The sequence below is a fragment of the Eucalyptus grandis genome, chromosome 6 (assembly GCF_016545825.1).
Source record: "Eucalyptus grandis isolate ANBG69807.140 chromosome 6, ASM1654582v1, whole genome shotgun sequence".
In the NCBI taxonomy this organism is placed as follows: Eukaryota; Viridiplantae; Streptophyta; class Magnoliopsida; order Myrtales; family Myrtaceae; genus Eucalyptus; species Eucalyptus grandis.
This window is the reverse complement of record NC_052617.1, coordinates 34104161-34125129: the sequence shown is the minus strand read 5'-3', so window position 1 is coordinate 34125129 and position 20969 is coordinate 34104161. Positions and strand designations below refer to the sequence as shown.

General features: G+C 37.0%; 1 protein-coding gene across 3 annotated transcripts in view; it reads left to right on the top strand.

The window, feature by feature from the left end:
- The window catches only part of LOC104449207, a 31098-nt gene that overhangs the window by 6329 nt on the left and 3800 nt on the right, over positions 1-20969 (top strand). For 2 of the 3 annotated variants that reach the window (XM_010063272.3, XM_010063273.3), the window contains exons 4-21: positions 651-753; positions 908-1067; positions 8478-8652; positions 9139-9267; positions 9376-9984; positions 10100-10702; positions 11838-11906; positions 12920-13030; positions 13105-13350; positions 14590-14637; positions 14792-14938; positions 15639-15809; positions 15919-15981; positions 16461-16571; positions 16661-16744; positions 16828-16875; positions 17594-17668; positions 19156-19251. In XM_010063272.3, coding sequence (XP_010061574.2) covers positions 651-753; positions 908-1067; positions 8478-8652; positions 9139-9267; positions 9376-9984; positions 10100-10702; positions 11838-11906; positions 12920-13030; positions 13105-13350; positions 14590-14637; positions 14792-14938; positions 15639-15809; positions 15919-15981; positions 16461-16571; positions 16661-16744; positions 16828-16875; positions 17594-17668; positions 19156-19251 — 3048 coding nt within the window. The remainder of the gene's footprint in view (positions 1-650; positions 754-907; positions 1068-8477; positions 8653-9138; positions 9268-9375; positions 9985-10099; positions 10703-11837; positions 11907-12919; positions 13031-13104; positions 13351-14589; positions 14638-14791; positions 14939-15638; positions 15810-15918; positions 15982-16460; positions 16572-16660; positions 16745-16827; positions 16876-17593; positions 17669-19155; positions 19252-20969) is intronic. The other variant, XM_010063274.3, reaches the window with a different exon arrangement.

The window sequence follows — 20969 nt, the reverse complement described above, 5'->3', positions numbered from 1 at the left end:
AAGGCTCATTTTTTGTCTCTATTAAAAAAAAAAAAAAGCTATGGAGAAATATGATAGTGAAATTTTTTAATCTTATCTAGGTTAGATTTGACTTAATTACATGCCTGCAACTATTCATTTCACTGAACCTGATCATGTCCATAAAATACCTAGTGAAGGCAGTCTGTTGCTTTTCCAAATTGACAGTGGTAGGGCAACTGCTTAATTATGCCATGCCACGTAGTTTGAATTATGATCTTATCTACGATTCTTATTTGTTTGTTGTGCAATATGCGAAAAGACAATAATATTCTAATGCATATATTCAGCTAAGTAAATCTTAGATTGCTCTTGGGTAGTGGCTTGTTCTGAACTTAGATATATTTTGTGCCTGGTAGAAAGTCCTCTTTTCTTATGGCAGACCTACATGTGATAGTGCATATAGATAAAATTTTCTTTCTGAAGTATTGATATTTGTTGGGAGCTTGTTGGTATTTACTATTTATTCATTAATTTGAGCTTCTCTATTGTAATTGGTGTTTGCTTGGTGGATTTTATGTTATCGGGATTTATTACCATTTAAAACCCATTTCGGTCCATCTTAGCATATTTCCTACTATGTTGAAGAATACCATTGTCTGACTAGAAACTTTATGGACTTGATATTGTAGCCTGGCTGTATTAGTACAAGATTGTTGGCATTGAAATTTTTGGAGAGATATGTCTTACTTTTCACACCCGACAACAATGAATTGGGAAAACCTCTGCCCGAAGGTATTGGTCCTTACTATAAGAAGGTTACTGTTTCACAGTTTGCAGTTTGGTATGGATAGTTCAATTGTCCTTTTGCTTACCCTATTCTGTTGGATTTGATTCTTTTTTAAGGAAATTGATGGGATAGTTATTTGTCTTTGCCTGGTCAAAACAGGTGGACAGGTGTTTAATGTGTCACGGCTCTCTGGGAGTCACTCTATTATTGATCCTGTTTTGCTCATGTCAGAAGCAGGGATGATTCTTGACTACTTACTGGATATGTTGTCCATGGCCAGTGGTCTACCGGGTTGTCTGGCAATTGCGGTTATAAATTGGTGAGCTTGAATGTTTCTGTTAGTCTTCATGCTGAATGTCATATTCTTTGGCACATTTATTTTTGTTCTTCTTTACATTATATCTGTTGACATATTCTCCTTATTGTGAAATCCATAGGGTTCAGATATCACTGGTGGATGATGGAATCGGAATTTTAGTTTTCAGAATTAGCTTAAAGTTGATAGAGGCTGGATGCAGTATACGCTTGAATGATTTTGGAATCTGACTCCTAACTCTTTTGAACTTTAGACCATTAAAAATGCACTATTTTAACAAGCAGGGATCTGAGTAGTGTCTGGATGGGTCAGTTTCTGGACAATTCTCTTGATGAGATTGCCAATGAGCAAAGTAAAGTAACAGGGCTTGCTTGTAATTAATGCTGATGCTTCTTGATGTTTATTTTGCATCGTTTGCTTCTATATAGCATACTTAGCATTTTAACTTCTGAGAGAGGATTTTCCTGGAGTTATTATGCTTGTCATGGTGGTTTTGGGTGAATTTTCTTGGACTTTGTGACCATCCTTGTTTGAGAAAGGATTTTGCCCACTGCTGTTAGTTGGCAACCCTCAATCCCTTTTTGGATGTGCTTGATATCAGAAATAGGGGGATGACTGATTGTCAGTCTTTGATTATCAGAAAATTCTCACCCTTTGTAAAAACAGAAACAGAGAAATATGCATCCCACACTTTTTTATTGAATGTAGTCATGGTATTGCCTTTACAAGCTTTTTTAGAGTGCAAAAGATAGTGTTTCATTTATCTTTTATTTAACTTGTTGATGACCTTTGCGAAGATACTTGCGTATTATCTTGGAAAGAATTGTTTTACCGCCAAATATACATATTTCAGACTTACAACAGCCTGGTGGTTTTGAGATGAAAGAACAGTTGAAACTAGTTATAATTAAAATAAATAGTAAAAAAATGACATCATAGGAAACCTCCAGAAACAGCACCCTGTATTTGAAGTTTATACTGATATTGCACGCTACTCCAGATAAATGTGCTTTCTGTTATGGTGTATGGACGGAACATGGATAGTGCTTTTTTCTTGTTTTCTGTCATTACTGTATTATCAGGCATAAATTCTATCAAGTGTCTTGGTTGTTGGGAAATTTGAGTTCAAAAAGTGTTTTTTGATAGATACTGGGACCTCTTGCTTGTTTGCTGTTATGACTTCATGCACAATCGTGACCCTCAATTCTTCCCTGAAGATTTTGATGTTCATGTTTGCCGCTTCTTGCCATATTCAATGATTCCAATGGCTTGTCCTTTCTGTCCATGTTTTTGGTCTTTGCACCCTATAGACGGTAGGTGCCTTGTGTCATGTCTGCTATTGTATGTCTGATGCCTGTACTTGGAACTATTTATTTAATATACATTTGTGTTGCAATAGCAGCTGAATGTAGTTTATACCTGTATGCCAAAATGCCCAACATATGTATTGACAGTTGTATGAATGCTATGCTATTAATTCTGAATTTGAGTTTTACAATTATTTGAAAGATGGCTGTTAATTGTAGTACTTGCTTTAGTTTCGTTCAAGCAGGAAGTGACTATAGTTCCTTACTGCGTCAATTTCCAATTAGTGGTTATTGAGTTTGTAGTTTGTTAGAATTGTGAGTTTTTGTATATAAATGCTTTTTATGGCTATACCATAATCTTCAATGTGTTGCTGATGTTATTAAATAACTTTAGAATAAGTGAAGTCACATAATCATGCAGAGGTAGTGAATGGAATTGCGTTTTTGCCCACCCATTTTACTATCTTGAAAACATTGGAGATGTCACTGAATCTTGGAACAGGTAGTACAACTTTCACTGCTTGTGCATGATAATAGTGCACTATGCTGATCAGCTCTCTTTTGTGGAGTTAATGGCTTTGGATACTGCAGCAATGGTGGTTCAGATATTTGGAGTCACAGGACTAGAAGTGTTAAGACTGCACTTATTTGGGGAGCGCCATTGGCCAATGTAGAACTGTTAAGCAATGGATAATGGCCATCCTTGAGCGCAGGGAAACTTTTGGTCAAATGATGCAGTTTATGCTTTGTAAACTGACGTATAGACCATTTACTTCACAGTTCTTTGAGTTTGTCTGCTGTACCTACAGCTGAATGTGTACAAATTATTCATGACAGCTGATGCACATTTTATATATTCAATGATCAGAATTAATTCTTATTGGGAACCTCACAGCTTGATATGCTTAGCTTGATCTTTTGCGCTTGCTGGTTTTTCAACCCCATTGATGGGTCTTTGCATCAAAGTGTCGGTAGACTTATTCACCTAATGCTTGCACTCCCATACTTTTTTCTTTCCTTTTCTTTTCATGGGCACTCCAAAGCCATATCAATTATCAAAGAGGTTTTTCACAGGAAAGCAGATCCAGAAGAGATGTCTGATGGGCTGAGTTGCATCTTCTTGTCCTTTTCTGATTGGCCATCTGCAAAATGAGTGAAATCACATTTGATTTTGCTGACATTATTTACACACATATCTGTACTAATTATTAGTATGCATTTCCCAGGAGCCAAAATGCTAGACTTACTGTCTCATTAGCACGAATCTTGACTGATTATGGCAAAACTAAAGCAGGGCGTTCACAAACTAAAGACACTCCTTGGTTGTCTGCTGAGTATTTTGACTTGGAAAGTGATAATAACTTATGTAGTCACAGGTATATATTACTGTAGGGATCCTTCAATAGATAACCCATGAACTGGTCCGGCTTATCAATCGGTGCTGATAGAACTAAATAGGTCGTTGGCAAGAATTATTCAGTGTATAGTTTTCGGCAATTGATTGGTTTAATATGTTTTAAGTCACTGATCACAAGGGTAGGAAGTGGGACATATCTGGCATGTAATGCCTTTTCTTAAGCTAATAATTGTAGAGAAAGGGCAAGGTAATTTTATTTTCAAGAATGGATTTTGATGGATATGGAATTTGTATGTTGACTTTTCATGTTTTTAACTGAGTTGTTAGGGTTCATGGAGTGGAATTAAATATATCCAGAAGCCAATTGTATGTAATCTAATTTGAAGTTTTCTTTCCCAACATTCAGATTCTATGAGAGCGACATAAATCCTCTGATTTTGATATAGTGACCCGATGTTCTCACATTTTCTGGTGATGTACTACATTAGTGGTCTATACTTAAAATCTCTAAATTCCAGAAAAGAACCTCTGGTATTTTTATGCAGCTGTTGTTGAAAACATTGGTTATGGTAATCATGATGACATGTGGAGGACCTTCCAAATTTCTTTTTAATCTCCACATGTGTGTGATTTGCATTTTTTATGATTAGCGAAAGAAGAGGATGGGATGTGGTAGGGCGCTATTCTTAATCTTTGACTGTTGTTGTGACACTTTGTGTTTTCTTTCTTTTGGTATGTTAAACTTTGTCGGTGAGTCTGTTTTCTCTTGCTAGGTGTTCATTTGCTTTTTGTCAAACAAGGCGAATTTTCACATGTTCCATTACTCCCAGTCATGATACATCCATAGCAAAAACCACTGTGCTAATTTCTTTGGTGTTATCATCCTTTTCAGGCTAGTATTACGGTGCTTATACCCTGCATTTGACATACTATTTAGTTCCCTCTCCAAATGTCATTTGCAGTAGCATGGCTTTAAGATTTTTTTTTTTTTTCAAATGGAGCTCTTCAAGATTAATTGTTCTAGGAATTGTCATGTTATGTTCTTCTCAAATGTTGCAGTTGTCATATTGCTTATTTTTTCCCTTTACATTTTTTGGTTTCTGGACAAATATGTGTCTGGTTTTTCTTTCTTTTTTTGGAGAAAGATATAACGAGAAGCCTACTTGAATTCTTTCTAATCTCCTCTAGTGGTGTGTACTTTCCCTGGACTTTGCTTTTCTTTATTTTGTATTTTTATTTCGATGGTAACGAAACTCAATTTAGGTAGGTAAGTTGCGGGCCCTTGCAATGTCCCTCTCAACTTATTGGTCAAGTAAGACACAAGCCAAAGTCCAATGGTTGCTTCAAACTTAGGATTGCTTAAACTGGCTGGTTTGATGAAATGGACTTGTATTATGTGCCTTTTACGCCCATGCCTCCAGTCCTTAACTATTAGACTAGCCCATGGGATTTCTTTATTGTTTCTAAAGTGGGGAATGAATAGATTCTAACTTTGTTTTGCTCTATTGAGCTGGTTGATCTTCTTATGAGACTGCTCATGACTGTTCTACCCTGTTAGTCATGCTCATGCGGGCACCATGATGCTTTTAATATGTGTCCATAGTTGTTGTGTAATTGTGATATGACGTAAAATTTGGCAAAGCATGTCACAATGAAGAATTATTTATATGACCAAGAAGAGAAAGGAGCTATGATTGGAACTCGCAATAGGTTTTGCTTGCATGATGTTCTTCTTTTTGTAAAAAAAAAATGAACAGAGTACTCATTAATTATGCTTGACTCTTCTATTCTTGTGTATTACAATACCATAGAAGAAATAGAGATTTCCACAGAGGCAATATATTTAACTCTTGCTTTCATGTAGATGAGGATTTAATGGAAGACCCATGTTAACTTGAATAAAGAAGGGAGTCATTGGTTCAAAGTTGTATACTTAAATTGTATACTAGCTTCTTTCATATGTATATATCATGGGAATTTTTTACATGTAATTGGGTGTTATGTACATGGTTAACTCAATGATTGAAACGATAAACTTCCAGATCTACCTGCTAAATGAGTACTAGGTGCATGAAGCAGAGTTTTATAAGGGTTTAGTGAAAGTGGCTGTCATATGCGTGAACTTTTCTTTAATTACTTTTGCTGTTTGAATATGGAATAATGATAGTTCCTTATGTCTGATGAGTTCTCGGTACTTCTGTGGACCTCTCCCTTTCAGGAATCTTTAGGAAGACAAACAATTGGCTTATTAGTTGAATGGCATTTCAAAAGGTGCTTTTTACAAGAATAGGCATGTCTGATCTATTTATTTCTAGCCTCTAGGGACTGTTATTATAGTATTCCAAGAAGAGGGAGCTAAATCTTTCCCGATGCCATTTATACTGTGGAGAAAAAAAGCTCTTTAAGAATTTGAGTGTCTTGACCTGCTTTTGAGGGACTGATAGGAAAAATGTCAATTGTGCTTTAGTTTAACTACAGGGAAGCTCATTGAATTGCACCTTGTTTCTGATCCGGACATTCGAGTCGCATTGTTTCACATATGACTCGCATCAACTTGTGGATCACACAATGTTAACAACGCTGTTGATGGAGGGAGGGAGGGGAGGAGGGAGCAAGGGTTAAACTATATAAGTTTGACATACATCTGGTCTTCTATCATAGTGACGTTTGTGTTCACACTAATGAGTATGGAAGTTGCTTGGTGGTCTTTCTTCATGATACACATGCTTCCTTGATGGTATCTCCTCTAATATTCTCTGTAGGCGACCTCCAACTTTTCCTCTCTATCAGGACAAGTTATTGCCTAATTCCCTTGACTTGGAATTGTTTCTCTCGAGTTCTCTCATCAGTCGCTGCACTTTGCTCTGATGTTCATATTGGTTTTGTCATGTGACTAACTGTTGGCTTTGGATTAGATAGGTTCTTGCTCTTCTCTGGGTTTTGGTACATACTGATGCATGTGGATATGGCTTGTTGTATGTGATTTGAATTTGCTTGAAGCACCTAATGTTAGCCATGGCTGGGAAGGGATATATTTTCGTACAACAGCTGAAAATGACCTTTATATTGCAGAGGTGCTGCCAGAAGATTGTGTTCTTGAAAATTATACTTGAGAGCAATTCTCTGTAAAGTCAATTGATTTTAAGATTTATGTTGTTAAAAAAATGTGTTTTATAATATTTAATTGTTTTTATACTCTGCATCACACGTAACCTGAGATTTGCATACGATCGAAGTGTCAAAATGCATATTTTTTGTTTTTCTGGGTTTTTTTTTTTTTTTTTTGGGGGGGGTTTGAGAAAGAAAGGGGCTTTTAGAGATTTGTATTCCAGACCTCACGCTTCAATATCCTGTAAAATTTTATAGGATGACTGCCAACTGATCTTCAAGCTGAGCTGCTAGATAAAAGTGTGATCTAATATTTAAGTGTTACAATAGACTTAAGAGGATCACGTCTAATGACTTGGGGGAAATCCACCATCAGCAAGATTCAATAGGTCTTGGGTCAACACTTATCATCCCTTCATCATCTTACCCATATAAAAATAGTGAAAAAAATACAATGCCATGACCAATGAGGTCTGCATTTGTTTATTCTGCACCTTTTGGGTATATTCTGGGTGCCTAAAGGAGGTACCCTTGCTCTACCTTAGATAGATTGCTTTTTGATGGATGAGAAGCTCAAGTGATAATTTCCAGATACCATGTTGAATCATAGGACTTGAACTTCATATTTTTGCTTCAGGCAAATTTCTGTAATATTTGAATTAAATCTCCATTTTACCTTGGTGACACAGAGTTTTGCGTTCTATGCTGTTTAGATAATTCCATAATCTAGGATGCCCGTCCATCTTCTCCAGTGTATTTTAATGAAGCTTTAGAAAAACAGCTATCGTGAGCATGATAATTGCTCTGAGAGCACTATCATCCTCATTGAGTTCAGATGCACATGTTAAACTGAATGAAGCTAAAGTCTTCTTGTTGGATCTAGATATTACCTTCTTCATTTTTAAGTGAACTTTTCACTTTATGTATGCTAAGCCACTGGCCATCACTGTCTGGCCTTTTATTTGATTGCAGTATTGGACTTGCATGTGCTACATTATTTGACATGAAAGTCTATCTTTTCTTGACTGCATCCCTTTGTCTGTGGTCAAGTGCATTGTGTTTATGGTTGCCTTTTGTCTGACAATTTTGTTGTACATGGATACTGTTCATTGTAAAGTGTGCCTATTCAACTATTTTCTATCCATGGTGTGCCTGTCGGTTTGAATTAGGTCGATCAATTGCTATTATATTTAAACTTGCAAGTTGAAGGAGCTTAGGCGTCTTGGCATGATAAATGTGTTCTGAATTGTGACATTTCTGGGGTGATGTGATATCGAGAATTTGAGAACTCCAGATCCAAATTTAAAGCTCATCTAGCTTTCCACTGGATGATGCTTAGGAATTAAGGAATAGAAATGTGAAACTGTGCCCTTCTCTGTTGATTGGCCTCTTTTCCTTGAAGTCAAGTGTTGTAAGTCGTTTGGCACTAACCTTCATGACCGTGAGTGAATTTTCATTGATTTATCTATATCTGATCTTGCAATGTCTTGTCTCATGCGGGAAAGTCTTTTGTTGCCTTTTCATTTGTCATCATTTGGCAATGGCATACGGTTTCTCTATGAATTACTCTCTCTCTCTCTCTCTCTCTCTCTCTCTCTCTCTGCATTTCTAATTATCACTATTGTTGCTCAACTTTGACAGTCTGGCATCCATAGGAAGAAAGAGGCCACAACACTTCAGCACTGTCTTCGCAGCACTGCTTGCTTTCGATTCAAACTGTGAAACAGGGAAGAGATATCATGCTGCCAGTGTTCGTTATTCATTGAGAACTGCCTTTTTAGGATTTCTTAGGTGTACTAGTCCCGCCATTCTTGAGGTATAGTTGTTTTTGCCTTAACTGTTCGTATATCTTCACAGTGTTGTTTTATGCTTTTGTACTATTTCTGGGGATCATTATCAGTGAAAATTTGGCTTGAATTGTTGTCAGAAATAATTTTTGCTGTTATATACTGTTGAGAATAATGCTGTATGTCTGTCTCCAAAAGCCTTTGTCTAACTTGAGCTTGGCATCCCCTTTATTTGTTTAGCATGAGTGGCTGCATCTTATTTCTCTGATAGTTGTTCAGTGCTTGAATGCCTGCAAGTTTGAAGACTCTAGCTGGTCTTTAAACCTTGCACCTATAATAAGTTGGTTGTTGATCTGCATGTTCGAACAAGTTAGTCCTACTGCCCCTTATGGGTGTACTGCTTCTAGAATCTTGTTCTCATCATCTGTGTAGTGCAAAAGAACGAGCTCGAAAAATATCTTCTGCTTTTTAAGGCGAAGTTAAGTCTGATAAGTTGCATTGACTTCCATTTTCAGTCTAGAGAGAGACTGCTTGGGACTCTACGAGCAATGAATGCAGGGGATGCGGCCGAGCAAGTAATTCGGCAAGTGGAGAAGTTAGCTAGAAATGCTGAGCGAGCATCACGTGATGCCCGTTTGGTCAAGGTTGAATCTTCTTGATTTTGTTTTTTAAACTGATATCATGTTTTCTTCTTGAAGAGTGTTAACCTTTAAGTGTGTAATCTCCTTTCCTTGATGTAATTTGATGAGCAGGAAGATCATTCTTCAAGCCAAATATCTGCTCATGGAAGTTTGATTAAGAAAAGGCCAATTTCTCAAGATGAAGAAATGTTAGCCCACAATCTGGAAGTGGCATCCAAGCGAGGTCGATATATTGCTGATACCGACTCAACTTTTTCAGGTCAACAAACAGCTGATTCTGGCCATGGTTCCACCTCTGCAAATGGTGTATCCCCCAATGTTTCAATTTTAAATGGTGATTTGTCACCTGTGGAACAAATGATTGCTATGATTGGTGCTTTGCTGGCGGAAGGGGAAAGAGGCGCCGAATCACTTGAAATCCTTATTTCCAAAATCCATCCTGATTTACTAGCTGATATTGTGATAACTAATATGAAACACTTGCCTAAGATTCCTCCACCTTTAACAAGGCTTGGAAAATCTGAAGTAATTGGACAATTAGGTTCTGCAAGTAGTCCAGCACAAGTTGCAGCACCTTCTTTTCTTCCTGCAAGTTCTGTTCCATCTCCAATGTCCGCTATGCAGATACCATATTCCTCTGCTTCTATTACCAGTGAATCATCTCCTGAAGCATCCATTGTCAATAGCGTCTCTGCAGATTCTAAACGTGATCCAAGAAGGGTAAAAAAGCTTTTATTGGCTAATTTTCATGTGCTTCTTTTTCTGAACTTGTTGATGTTATGTGGTAATTTATATGGGATGAATGAATACATAAAAGATGTTAATTATGTTCCAGGATCCCCGCCGCCAGGATCCACGATTAGCAGTGCCTCCTGAAGCTGTATTACCCACTGTGGTTGACTTTGGAGATGTGCAATCTAAATTAGATGATTTTAATTCGAATAAGCCGCAGTTATCTGCAATGGTGGGTGGTAAAACAGCTTCATCACCTTTACTATCTAAAAAGAAAAGTGATGATGAGATTTTGGGATCATCTTTGCATGGTACCAGTGAATTAATTCCAAAAGAGGTGGTTCAGGATGGTTTTCAGGAAACTAAACCTACTGCCGAAGTTGGTCTTTCTTCAGATGTAGCGTTTTCTTCTGAACAAATAACTGAGGATGATATAGTGAAAGCAGAGGACATACAGATGGATGAATCTGAGACACCATCAAATGTTGAATTAGATCACAGTCCTCCAGCTGTTGCCAACATGGCAGCCTTTGAGGAGACAGGAAAGGACCTACCTGTTGTTCCATCCTATATTGAGCTTAATGGAGAACAGGAAGCCAGTGTCAGAAAATTGTTGTTTGAGCAGATAATGGAGTCATGCAAGCATCCAAATGGGAAAGAATGTGGACGTATGGGGATGTCATTAATTGCTCGACTTGTTGCTCAGGTAGGCAGACTCTTTATTGCCCATAGAAAGCTGAGGCTTTCCTTTTTTCTTCTGATCAGCGAGTTTCTTTGGTGTGGGAAACCTTCTTTATAAATTATGGAGCCATTTGTCTTTAATGTTTATAATATGCTGGAAGGAAGTTCATTCAGAAGATGAAGGACATGATGACCAATATGAATAAGATTTTTTGTCTTTGCTTGTAACCTCTCACTTTGTTATGCGTCTTAACGGGAAAAAAAAATTCAAAGACGATTGATAGTTTTAGGAGTTTGAAGCTTTTCCACGCTTGAAACTCATGCAAAATTGTGGGTTCTCACATCAAGAAATACTTGTCATAGAAGAGCCAGATCTCACCAAGTGTGGTCTGTGATTAATGCAACATTACGTGACTAAATGTTTCTGCTACAGCTTTCATAGGAAACATCCTTGTTAACTTGGTCCTTTCTTGGAGGGGGTTGATGGTAACTATACTTTTGCAAGCGACCTCCAAGATGGAAAGGATATCTTAGGATATTTCTTTATCGAATTTGTAATGCATGTTGTCTTGGTTACTAGGCATATCATATGCCTAATGGTGACTATTCTATTAGCTTCACTAGGCTTTCCCCAAATCCTACAGAAAGTTTGTCTTCCATAGTGAGCCTGAAGATGGATATCTGTTGTGTATGCCTGCTAGTGGTGTTTTTTGCTCTCTTACTTTTATTGCCGTTTTTATGTTGTCTTGGGTTGAACAATGGGATATCCACCGGCAACAAGTATGCTGCTTGTTTTTGGTGTCCTGATGAGATGAAGATTCTGGTTGTCTCTACACTTGCTGGGTTGATGATATTAGCTCCATATGAATTGAAACATCACAGACCTAAACCAAAAGCTCTTCCACACTGGTGATGCTGTATAATGTTCAATTGTTCTTGGGTTTTTAGAAATTACGATATAAGAGGGGGTATATGATGAAGTGCTGTTTGTAATCTTTGTTCAAGTTTCATATAGAATTTGCATTGTGAAGCTTGGTTCTTATACTTCATTTATAGTAAATGCCATTTCTTGTCTGAATACTAGGGCAGCGCTAATCCATTTGTATCTTTTTCGATCCTATCAACAAATTGTGTGCTGCTAACATATAATTTTTATGCAGAGTGCTGCTGCTGATGATTTAGTTGAGATGCTGAAGAACCACATCCTTGAGGATTACCAATTACAAAAGGTACTTCACAGTTGGGACCTTAGTGGTACATTTGCTTCCATGTTTTCAAATTTTTAATGGCTACAGCCTCCCAAGCATGTTGTCTGATTTTACATGCTTAAATATGGTAAGTTTCTTATATTAGCTTTCTAAATGTTATGTTGAATTCTAAAGTGGAAGTTGGTAAATTTCATCCTCCTTCAGTTTTTAGTACATGCCCTCTCCCATTGGTATATTGTGTACTGGATGACTGTATTGCCAAATTTTCCAAAGCTAGTAAAAAGAAATTCCCAAAATCCTGCTTGGTTGTTTTTGACCTGGACTGGATTTTTTTTCTTTTTGTAAATAACATAGAGAAGGTTGACACTTGCTGCTTTCAAGAGAAACTTCAAGGTTTTTGGGAGTTTAGCCTCTTATTTTTTTGGGGGTAATAAATAGATGGTTACAGGTCTTGAGCTTTTTGGTCACTGGAAAGCCCCTTTTCATGTTATACTGTGTAGATCCTCTCCTTTTCTCTCTTTTAACTTTTCCATGGGGTGGCTGCCCTCTTAGTACATATACAGGATGTGTTTTTGGTCTGAAAAAGGAACTGTTTTTTTTCCAGTCCCTAAATGTGTAATCTTGTGTAGGATACTTGAGATGTCGTGTGGCCTAGTTTTCCTTGCAGTTTCAAAAATCTAAGCTCAAGACTATAGGCCTTTGATCTTTTATAGTTGACATCCCATGCACATATGTCGAGGAACAGACTTTCCTGAGGAATAATTAAAGTTTGCTTATTCTGTGTTATTTATTAGATGCTAGCTAGAATTTAAAGGAATTTTATCTAGGTGAGTCTGCTGTGTAATTTGTCAGATGCTAGCTAAAGTCAAAGAATTTGCACGTAGGTGATTCATATAATTTGGCACATCGTCTGTCCATTCATACTTAATTGGTGGAATTTCATCAACTTTTATTATTGCTGATGACTTGGTATAATGTTATAATACATTTAACTTGGTTGTTTGATAATTGATACTCACTTAGCTCTCTTTCAGGGACATGAGCTTGTGTTGGAAGTCCTCTATTATCTATATTCGATATCTGGATCTGATTCGGCTGAAAGCTCCGCATGTGCTGTCACATATGAAAAATTTCTCTTGGAAATGGTAGGTACTCGTCCATCTCACTGCATGTTGCTTCCTATATTGTGAGGCTTTATTGTTTGTGCATTCTTGTGTAGGCTGAATCTTTGCTACTCAAGTTTCCAGCTTCTGACAAGTCATTGAGTAGACTTCTTGGTGAAGCTCCAGTTTTGCCCAGTTCTGTCTTGAAACTTTTAGATGATCTCTGCAATTCTGACATTTCTGATTACCATGGAAAAAGTCTGCGTGATGCTGATCGTGTCACCCAGGGCCTTGGTGCTGTGTGGAGTTTGATTTTGGGCCGTTCTCATTACAGGCAATCCTGCTTGGATATAGCTTTGAAGGTAATCTTTTTCAATGAAAATCTCTTTATTAAGACATTTTTGTTACCCCATGGTTCTACTAACATTTCAATCTTATAATCTCAAAACTTAACGGTGAAAAGTGTGAAACTAATGTGATGCCTTTTTGTGACTGTATTGAGTACAGTTCCTTGCCTTGCTAAATTTATGCACTGCTTCTTCAATTTATGCCCTCGTTTGTGTGTTTGTTATGTTACTGTGGCTTGCCAATTTCTTACTCACCTGATTATGGAAGAACTGAAAGTATGATTACCTACCAGGATTTCTACTGATGATGATTTGACCTGAAAAGAAATTTTTAGCCGAAAGTAGTGGTTTATACCTACAAATTGATTCTTTCCTTCAATTTGCAATTGTGATTTCATGAAGTAAGATGACTGTGTCGAAGTGGACTTCTATTGCATGGTTTCTTCTAAAGCATATTGCTGCAAGGATCATTAGTTCAACTTTTGTGGGATTTTTGGCAGAAAAAGGAGTTTGAAATGGTTTGCTTATTGGTAGATTTGATTCTATGAAAAGGAAAAGTAAAATATTGCTCTTTCTTTCAAACCTATTCTTGCAACCTCCTAATCTACAGAAAAGGCAGACTTCAGAGTCCAGTTATAGATTACTGTTGATTACTCTCTGCATCCATATATAATCTAGTCACATTGAACAAAGACCTTTGGAGGCTCTAATGAGGAGATGTGATTAGTAGATGGAAACCTGGGTAAAGGGGAAAGGGAAGGCTTAAAATGATGTGGAAGGAGACAGTAGGAAAGGATTGGATTTTATGGATCTTATAAAAGAATTAAAACAAAATTGAGCACAATGGCATTAAAAAATTCATGTATCACTCTTCTGCATTTTGGGAAAAGGCATAGTTTGTTTTTGTTATATCCAAAAAGTGTAATAGGTCATCTTCTTTCTCACTTTTCTCGGGTAAGTAATTGCCCAGCATGGCAAATGCTGTCTATATCGTAGGACAACATCTTTCTATGTATGCTACCTTCTTAACTTGAAGACAATGGTAAGTTTGCAAAAGAATATGTGTAGAAACTGCTAGCAATGATAATATGATTATATCTGATTGTGTATTTCTTAGAGAGAGGATGAGGTCTTTAAAAGTTGAATGTTTTCACAATATGACACTCATTTAGCAGTTATTGTTGCTACCTCTAGGCTATACCTGGCTAGTTTCTTGCTATTGGCATCTTGTAATGACACTTGTCTTCATGGCAGTGTGCTCTTCATTCACAAGAGGAAATCCGAGCTAAAGCTATTCGTCTGGTAAGGAAGCTCAAGATGTAGCTACATGTTTTGACCTTTCCCATGGATTTTTTTGAACATTTGGGTTCTATAATATATCAAAAAAATCATTCTTTGCGATGTCAGAACATGATTTGTTATGTCATATTATTTTCTGCTTTTTGCATTTGGACAGGTGGCTAACAAACTCTTTCAGCTGAGTTATGTTGCTGAGACTATTGAGCATTTTGCAAAAAGTATGTTATTCTCAGCTGTTAATCAGAATGCTTCAGATGTTGAGGCTTGCCAACCTGGCTTGAATGAACAGCTGGATGAAGGGAAGGTATGGAACATTGCTTTCTCTCTTTTTATTGCCTTAAATCTTGTTTAGATATAAGAATGCCTAAAATTGTAATAAAGTTGCATTCAGAATAGTTTACTTTCTGATGTCCAATATAGGTATTGCTTGATACTTTTGCCGTCTTTGTGCTCCTTCTAGGTTGAATCAGGGACTACTAATTTTAAGTCACAAATACATGTGTTTTTGGATTTTGACAGAGCGTCATCTTCCTTGGTTGAATATGGAGTTACAATAGGATTTTATAGCATGTATTCTCCTTCCACCTAACATCTGCTTTTGGATTGGAGATTCTGACATTGTATCATTCCACGTACTTGGTGTAATAGTTAAGTTAATTTCACAGTGGTTTCCCGTGCTTCATACAGTTTCAGTACATTTTGCTTGTGAGATGGGTGTTGAAGTGATATCCCACATTGCTTAAATACATGTTCAGTAGGGCTCGTGTGCATGTAATCTTCTTCGTTTTTAAATTTTAAGCTTTTGGATTAGAAATTCTAACATATTTGTTTAAAGTATGTGATGCAAATTTAGGCAGGATTGCATGTCTGAGTATCACGGGCTTGAAAATCATTCCTAAACTGCCAAAACCTTCTACGACATAAAATCTGTTAGGTTTTTGACAACCCTAACTCATTCCTACATTCACAAATGAGCTTAAATTCTCTTCATATCTTTTTAACAGATTGGAAGCCAGAATACTTCCAGCAGTGGTTCTCAAGTTCCATTTTCAGAGGCTGCGACTTTTGAAAGTGAATCTATAGGTGGCGCACAACCTCTGGCCCAGGGCATCTCTTCTTTATCTTTGTCTGAAGCTCAACGACTCATTTCTTTGTTTTTTGCTTTGTGTATGAAGGTCAGTAGTTGCCCCCTTAATATCCAATAGTGTTGTGGAGTTTTATGGAGATGTTTCTTTTGTCCTTTTTTTCTATATCGAAAATATGTTGATATTTTATTTCTTGCAGAAACCTAGCCTACTTCGCCTTGTGTTTGATGCTTATGGTCAAGCACCGAGACCTGTAAAGCAGGTGTTTTTCTAATATCTAAATTGGCTTTAACTGCTCTTTTGTTTGACATAGCCTTGACAGCTCTTTTGCTGAACTCATTTAGTACTTAAAAAGATGATATCTTCCATTGTCCAATTTCTGTGTGTTATTTTTGTGTTTCTAGCTTTGTGTGAATGGGAATGGCATTCTGATGTGTAAATAGTTATTTGCATGCTGATGTGCATCAGTGTGTTGGGTGGATTGGACTGGATTGGGTTGCATGTTGGTCATGACTTGCAATTTGCACATGGTCAGCGGAGTGCTCTCCAGCATGAAGGATTATAAGTATTTATTATGTTTTGTGTGCATTTCAATATGCGATTTTAATTGGTGAAAAAGTATGGTTTGCCCATCACCGCTCTTTTAATTTCAGGTTTGCTTCAAACACAATATAGTATGAAGAGAAATGGTCAACTGCTACTAACATTTTGCTTTGTTGTGTGTTTCCTCAAATGTTGCAGGCTGTGCATCGCCATATCCCTGTTCTTATACGGGCTTTAGGGTCATCTTATTCTGAATTGCTGCAAATAATATCAGATCCGCCTCAAGGAAGTGAAAATCTTTTGATGCTGGTATAATCCTTTTGTTATATATCTGAGTTTTATTTTTATTATGGATCTTGTATGTTTGAATTCGTTACTTATGATTATATGTGTATAAGGTGCTCCAAATATTGACCGAGGAAACAGTACCTTCTCCAGATCTGATAACCACTGTCAAACACTTATATGAAACTAAGCTGAAGGTTCTTATGATAATCTCCACCTTTTGCTACATAATTCAAAAATTTGTGTATGTAAATTTCCACTAACTGTATTTCTTGTTCAGGATGTTTCAATCCTTATCCCAATGTTACCCTCATTTTCCAAAAGCGAGGTCTCTTTCTCTCTCTATCTCTCTTTATTTGTACTAGTTACTTGTTTATGATCTACAATAGTCCGATGATCATGATTGTGCTAATTCCAACTGTTTGTCAACTAAACTGCATCTATAATAAGAAAAAGAAATGATTTGTTGAACGTCTATGTTTCCAGTACAAAGTAAATATTGCCTGTAGCCAATCGTGCATGTCCACCATCTTAAATAGCAGGAGTTCAGATTTTTTCTTGCACAATGTATTAATTAGCTTGGGAACCCATGGTGATGATTGTGTTTTGCTGCGTGCCACCAATGCTAGGAAACTCAGAGAATAATATTACTGTTAATTGATTTGAAAGTGATAAAGTTAGTGTATTTGTATGTACGAATTTGACTCTGTTATCGTCCCTGTTACCTTTGTCATTCAGTTACAAACTGTAAATGATTTGCATGTTATGAGTGTCTGATCATAATTATTTTGTTTACAACTTTTGATCTTCGTAAGAAAGGAAATCACAAATAACTGAGTCTTTCCCACTAAGGTGGTCCAATTACATTGATCTTCTTTTGCCACTGTTCCTTACCATTTTCTTATTTGAGTCTGTTGGCCCCTAAAAAATAGGTCGCGACAGAGTCCAAGAAATCTTTGGACCGTCAATTGTCTGTTAGAAAGCAGCTTTGTTGGCTTTATTTGTCGTCATCAAATAGAGATTTAACTGGTTATGTTTGTGATTAGGTTTTACCCATCTTCCCTCAAATGGTGAACCTTCCTCCGGATAAGTTCCAAAAGGCACTTGCCCACATATTACAGGTACCAAAAGAAGTTTATATATTGGCTTGTCATTGTAAAGAGTATAGTGATCCATATGGGGTGGCAACTTTTGTGTACTTATTTCTCATTTGCATAGCCATACTTATTCTACTGCAGAGCGCATTGACTGATCCTTTCTGTGAGGGTTTATAGTTAGATTTGGTTTCAGATGAATGTTGTACATTAAATTTGGAATGGACGGTCGAGATAGTTGACAAGGTTGTGCTTCCAATCTCAAAACAGTCTTATGCTATAAGTTTGAGCAACTTGAAAAGTTGACATTCTTATCTATGATTAACTTGCTTATTCTACGACCAGATTAGGCAAATTATTCCTACACCTTTTTTTCTGGCAAAATAGTGTGGAGACCATTGTGTTTTGATTAGTTACTTTGACATTATGTTAAAATCCAGTGAATCCACTAAATTAATAGAATTTGACTAGGTAATTTGGCGTGTACTTTTTCAATCCAGAAAGATTATTTTAAAAGAATCTTGTCCTTTATTATTGCAACTTATCATGTGCAGTGATGCTTTTGAAGTTACTTTTTTTAGTTTACCTGGATTCATGGATCCAATGGATTCACAAGTGGTGTGCACAACAACTTTGTCAAGTAAAGGATGGGTGATGATTATTTCTTCGCCAGTCTATTAAGCTTTTCTTTGTCGGAAAGAGTAGTATCCTATATTTATTCTATGACATTAGAGAAGGTACTTTAATTAGGGTATTTTCTTTGATAAGGGAAAGCTTAGCAGGGCATCATGAATGGGGTATCTAAGTCGGATATCCTGAGCAACACCTATAAACTGCCATCTAGAATGTCAACTATAGCTTTGAGTGAGTTCTCCTTTGGATAACTTGCAAAAACGAGGTCAAATCTTGGCAAAATAGGTCTTGCCTCTGTAAAGAGGCAGCAGAGACCGTTTACTTTTACCTACACTATGGCTGTTCAAGAATTTTTTTGGAATTCGGCTAGGTCAGTTGTTAGGTGTTTAGTGGGTCAGTGCAAAGACTGCAAGAAGAGCTTAAAACCCCTGTGGGCATATGCATTGAGAAAGAAAAGAGAGGAGATTCAGTTGATCCTTCTGGCATCCTTTTGGCCGATTTGGAGGGAAAGAAACAGGAGAATTTTCGATTATACAGAGAGCCATTTTGTAAAAAGTAGGGACTCTTTGCTTTTATGCACTGAGACATGATCTGGATGTAAATGCCAGAAGAAGACGTGCTCATGTTTCTTGTATCGATTGTGAAATCTTCATATGTGGGTGTTACTTTTATGATAGTTTCTAATTTTTCTAAATGTGACCATGTCACGTGAAGTTAACTATCTTTCCTTGTATCAGCTGCTAGATTAACTTATAGATTTTCACAGAAGTCTTCTTTTGACCTTAAGGAGAATTTGTCTATTTAAGGTCCACGAAGAATAAAAAGAACAAAATTACGAATTTTTAGTTCAACAAAAAGATCTGAAGATTCTTTAATGGCAGGGTTCTGCTCATACTGGTCCTGCTTTGACGCCGGCAGAAGTGTTGGTTGCCATACATGACATTGTTCCTGAGAAGGATGGTGTTCTGCTGAAAAAGGTGACTCATCTTGTTTAAATTGCCAGTCCATTGAAGGAGATAGCCATATTCAGTTGGAAGCTCTTAGCAAATCTTAAGTCTTCATTGTTTGTGCCTGTAAACTTTATGTGTTGTTACTACAAAAAATAATGGGTCCAAACATCCACAGGGAAAAATGTTCAACTTGATTGATAAGTAATGGACTATTTTGGTTGGAGCTGCATAGGCTGTGCCATGTGCAGAAAGCCACTATGATTTAAGGGTCATATAACTGCATGTACTGCAATGTAAAATTAAAAAATCACTGGATTTAGGCTTCAATGATGGAAATAGGTTTTGCAAAGAAATTGAATCCAGTTCATTCAAGGCTCGACAGAACTTTAAAAGAACAGATGGTTGGCTCGTTTGATCGGCCTTACTTAGGTTCCTCTTGATTGTCCCTGATTGGAGGATCACCTTGGCCCACCTGAGGTGCTATTGATTTGGAGTTACCTTTAGTTCAACATTCTACTAATAAATAATGGAGAGTATATCAGTTGGTAGGATAGAGGCAACTCCTTAGGCAGCCCTGATTCTTATATCTGGTGGTTGTATGATGCTGTCCTTTTCCCTTTGACTTATGGTTCTACCAAAGTTACTGCCAATATCCTGCTTCTCTGTGCAGCGTGTACATTTTTTCTGTTTCCTTGGCAAATGTTCTTTAAGATAACTGCCTCTGATGTCACAGCTGAGCCTGAGTGGTTCAATGCTCAAAAGTGAACTGTTCCTCAATCTTAAATTATGCCTTTGATCATTGTAGTGTATATCTTGTATCTATTAGGGCTGTCCGACAACAAATAAAGTTTGATGTGGTTTTACATGAATGTTTTTGGTTATTCAGATAATAAAAAGCACGATACTGTGTAAAGCTAATTTTTGTTGCAGGTACTAAGGTTTTTAAAAAATGCCCAGGTGGTCGAAAATTGGACTTTGTAGTAAATCATTTTGCTAAAATTAAGAATGTCTGTACACCTACATATTGTGCTTGTAGACTGACTTATTTTATTTGCTGTTTTTCCTGGACACTCTGCTTTTCTTGTTGACTGTATGAGAAATGGAGTCATCATGCTCAGCAGAGACATAGAAGTCCCACATCCTCTGCGACTGAGAGAGAAGAAGAGAGGGAAAGGAGGGGGGGGACTAGCTGAACAGTTTTCTCTTTCTCAGTATTGCATTATCTTAACTGTGACCATGATTGAGCCAGTGTGCCTAAGAATACAAGACTAGGAAGCATCTTAACAGTTTCATACATTAACCTGGTTGACCGAACAATTTGGAGTAAAAATTTCTGGTTGATTGAACAAAATCTTGTTGGATCGACTGGTTTAATACCAGCATGGGGGATTTTAGGTGGATTGACCATTGGGAGCAGTTATCTCCTTGTGTGAGCGGTCAAAATATGCAAATTCCTATAACCATGTTAATTAGCTGTTTTTTAAACTCGTTGTGGTAGTCCAATCGCTAAGATGCTCAATTTCTATGAAGTGATAAACATAATTAACATTGTCATAGGCAACATCAAAAGGAAGAGAGAGAGAGTTTACGTCCAATAGGTACATCAACCAAATGGTGTTATCCAAACTCTGATGTACAGTTAAAGTCTGAATATTTGGAAGTTGTCCGGGATAAAAGGGATGAGACAATCTAAATGTTTATTGTCTGTTGAGGTACTTATTCAGTTATAGCTAAATTCAATTTTC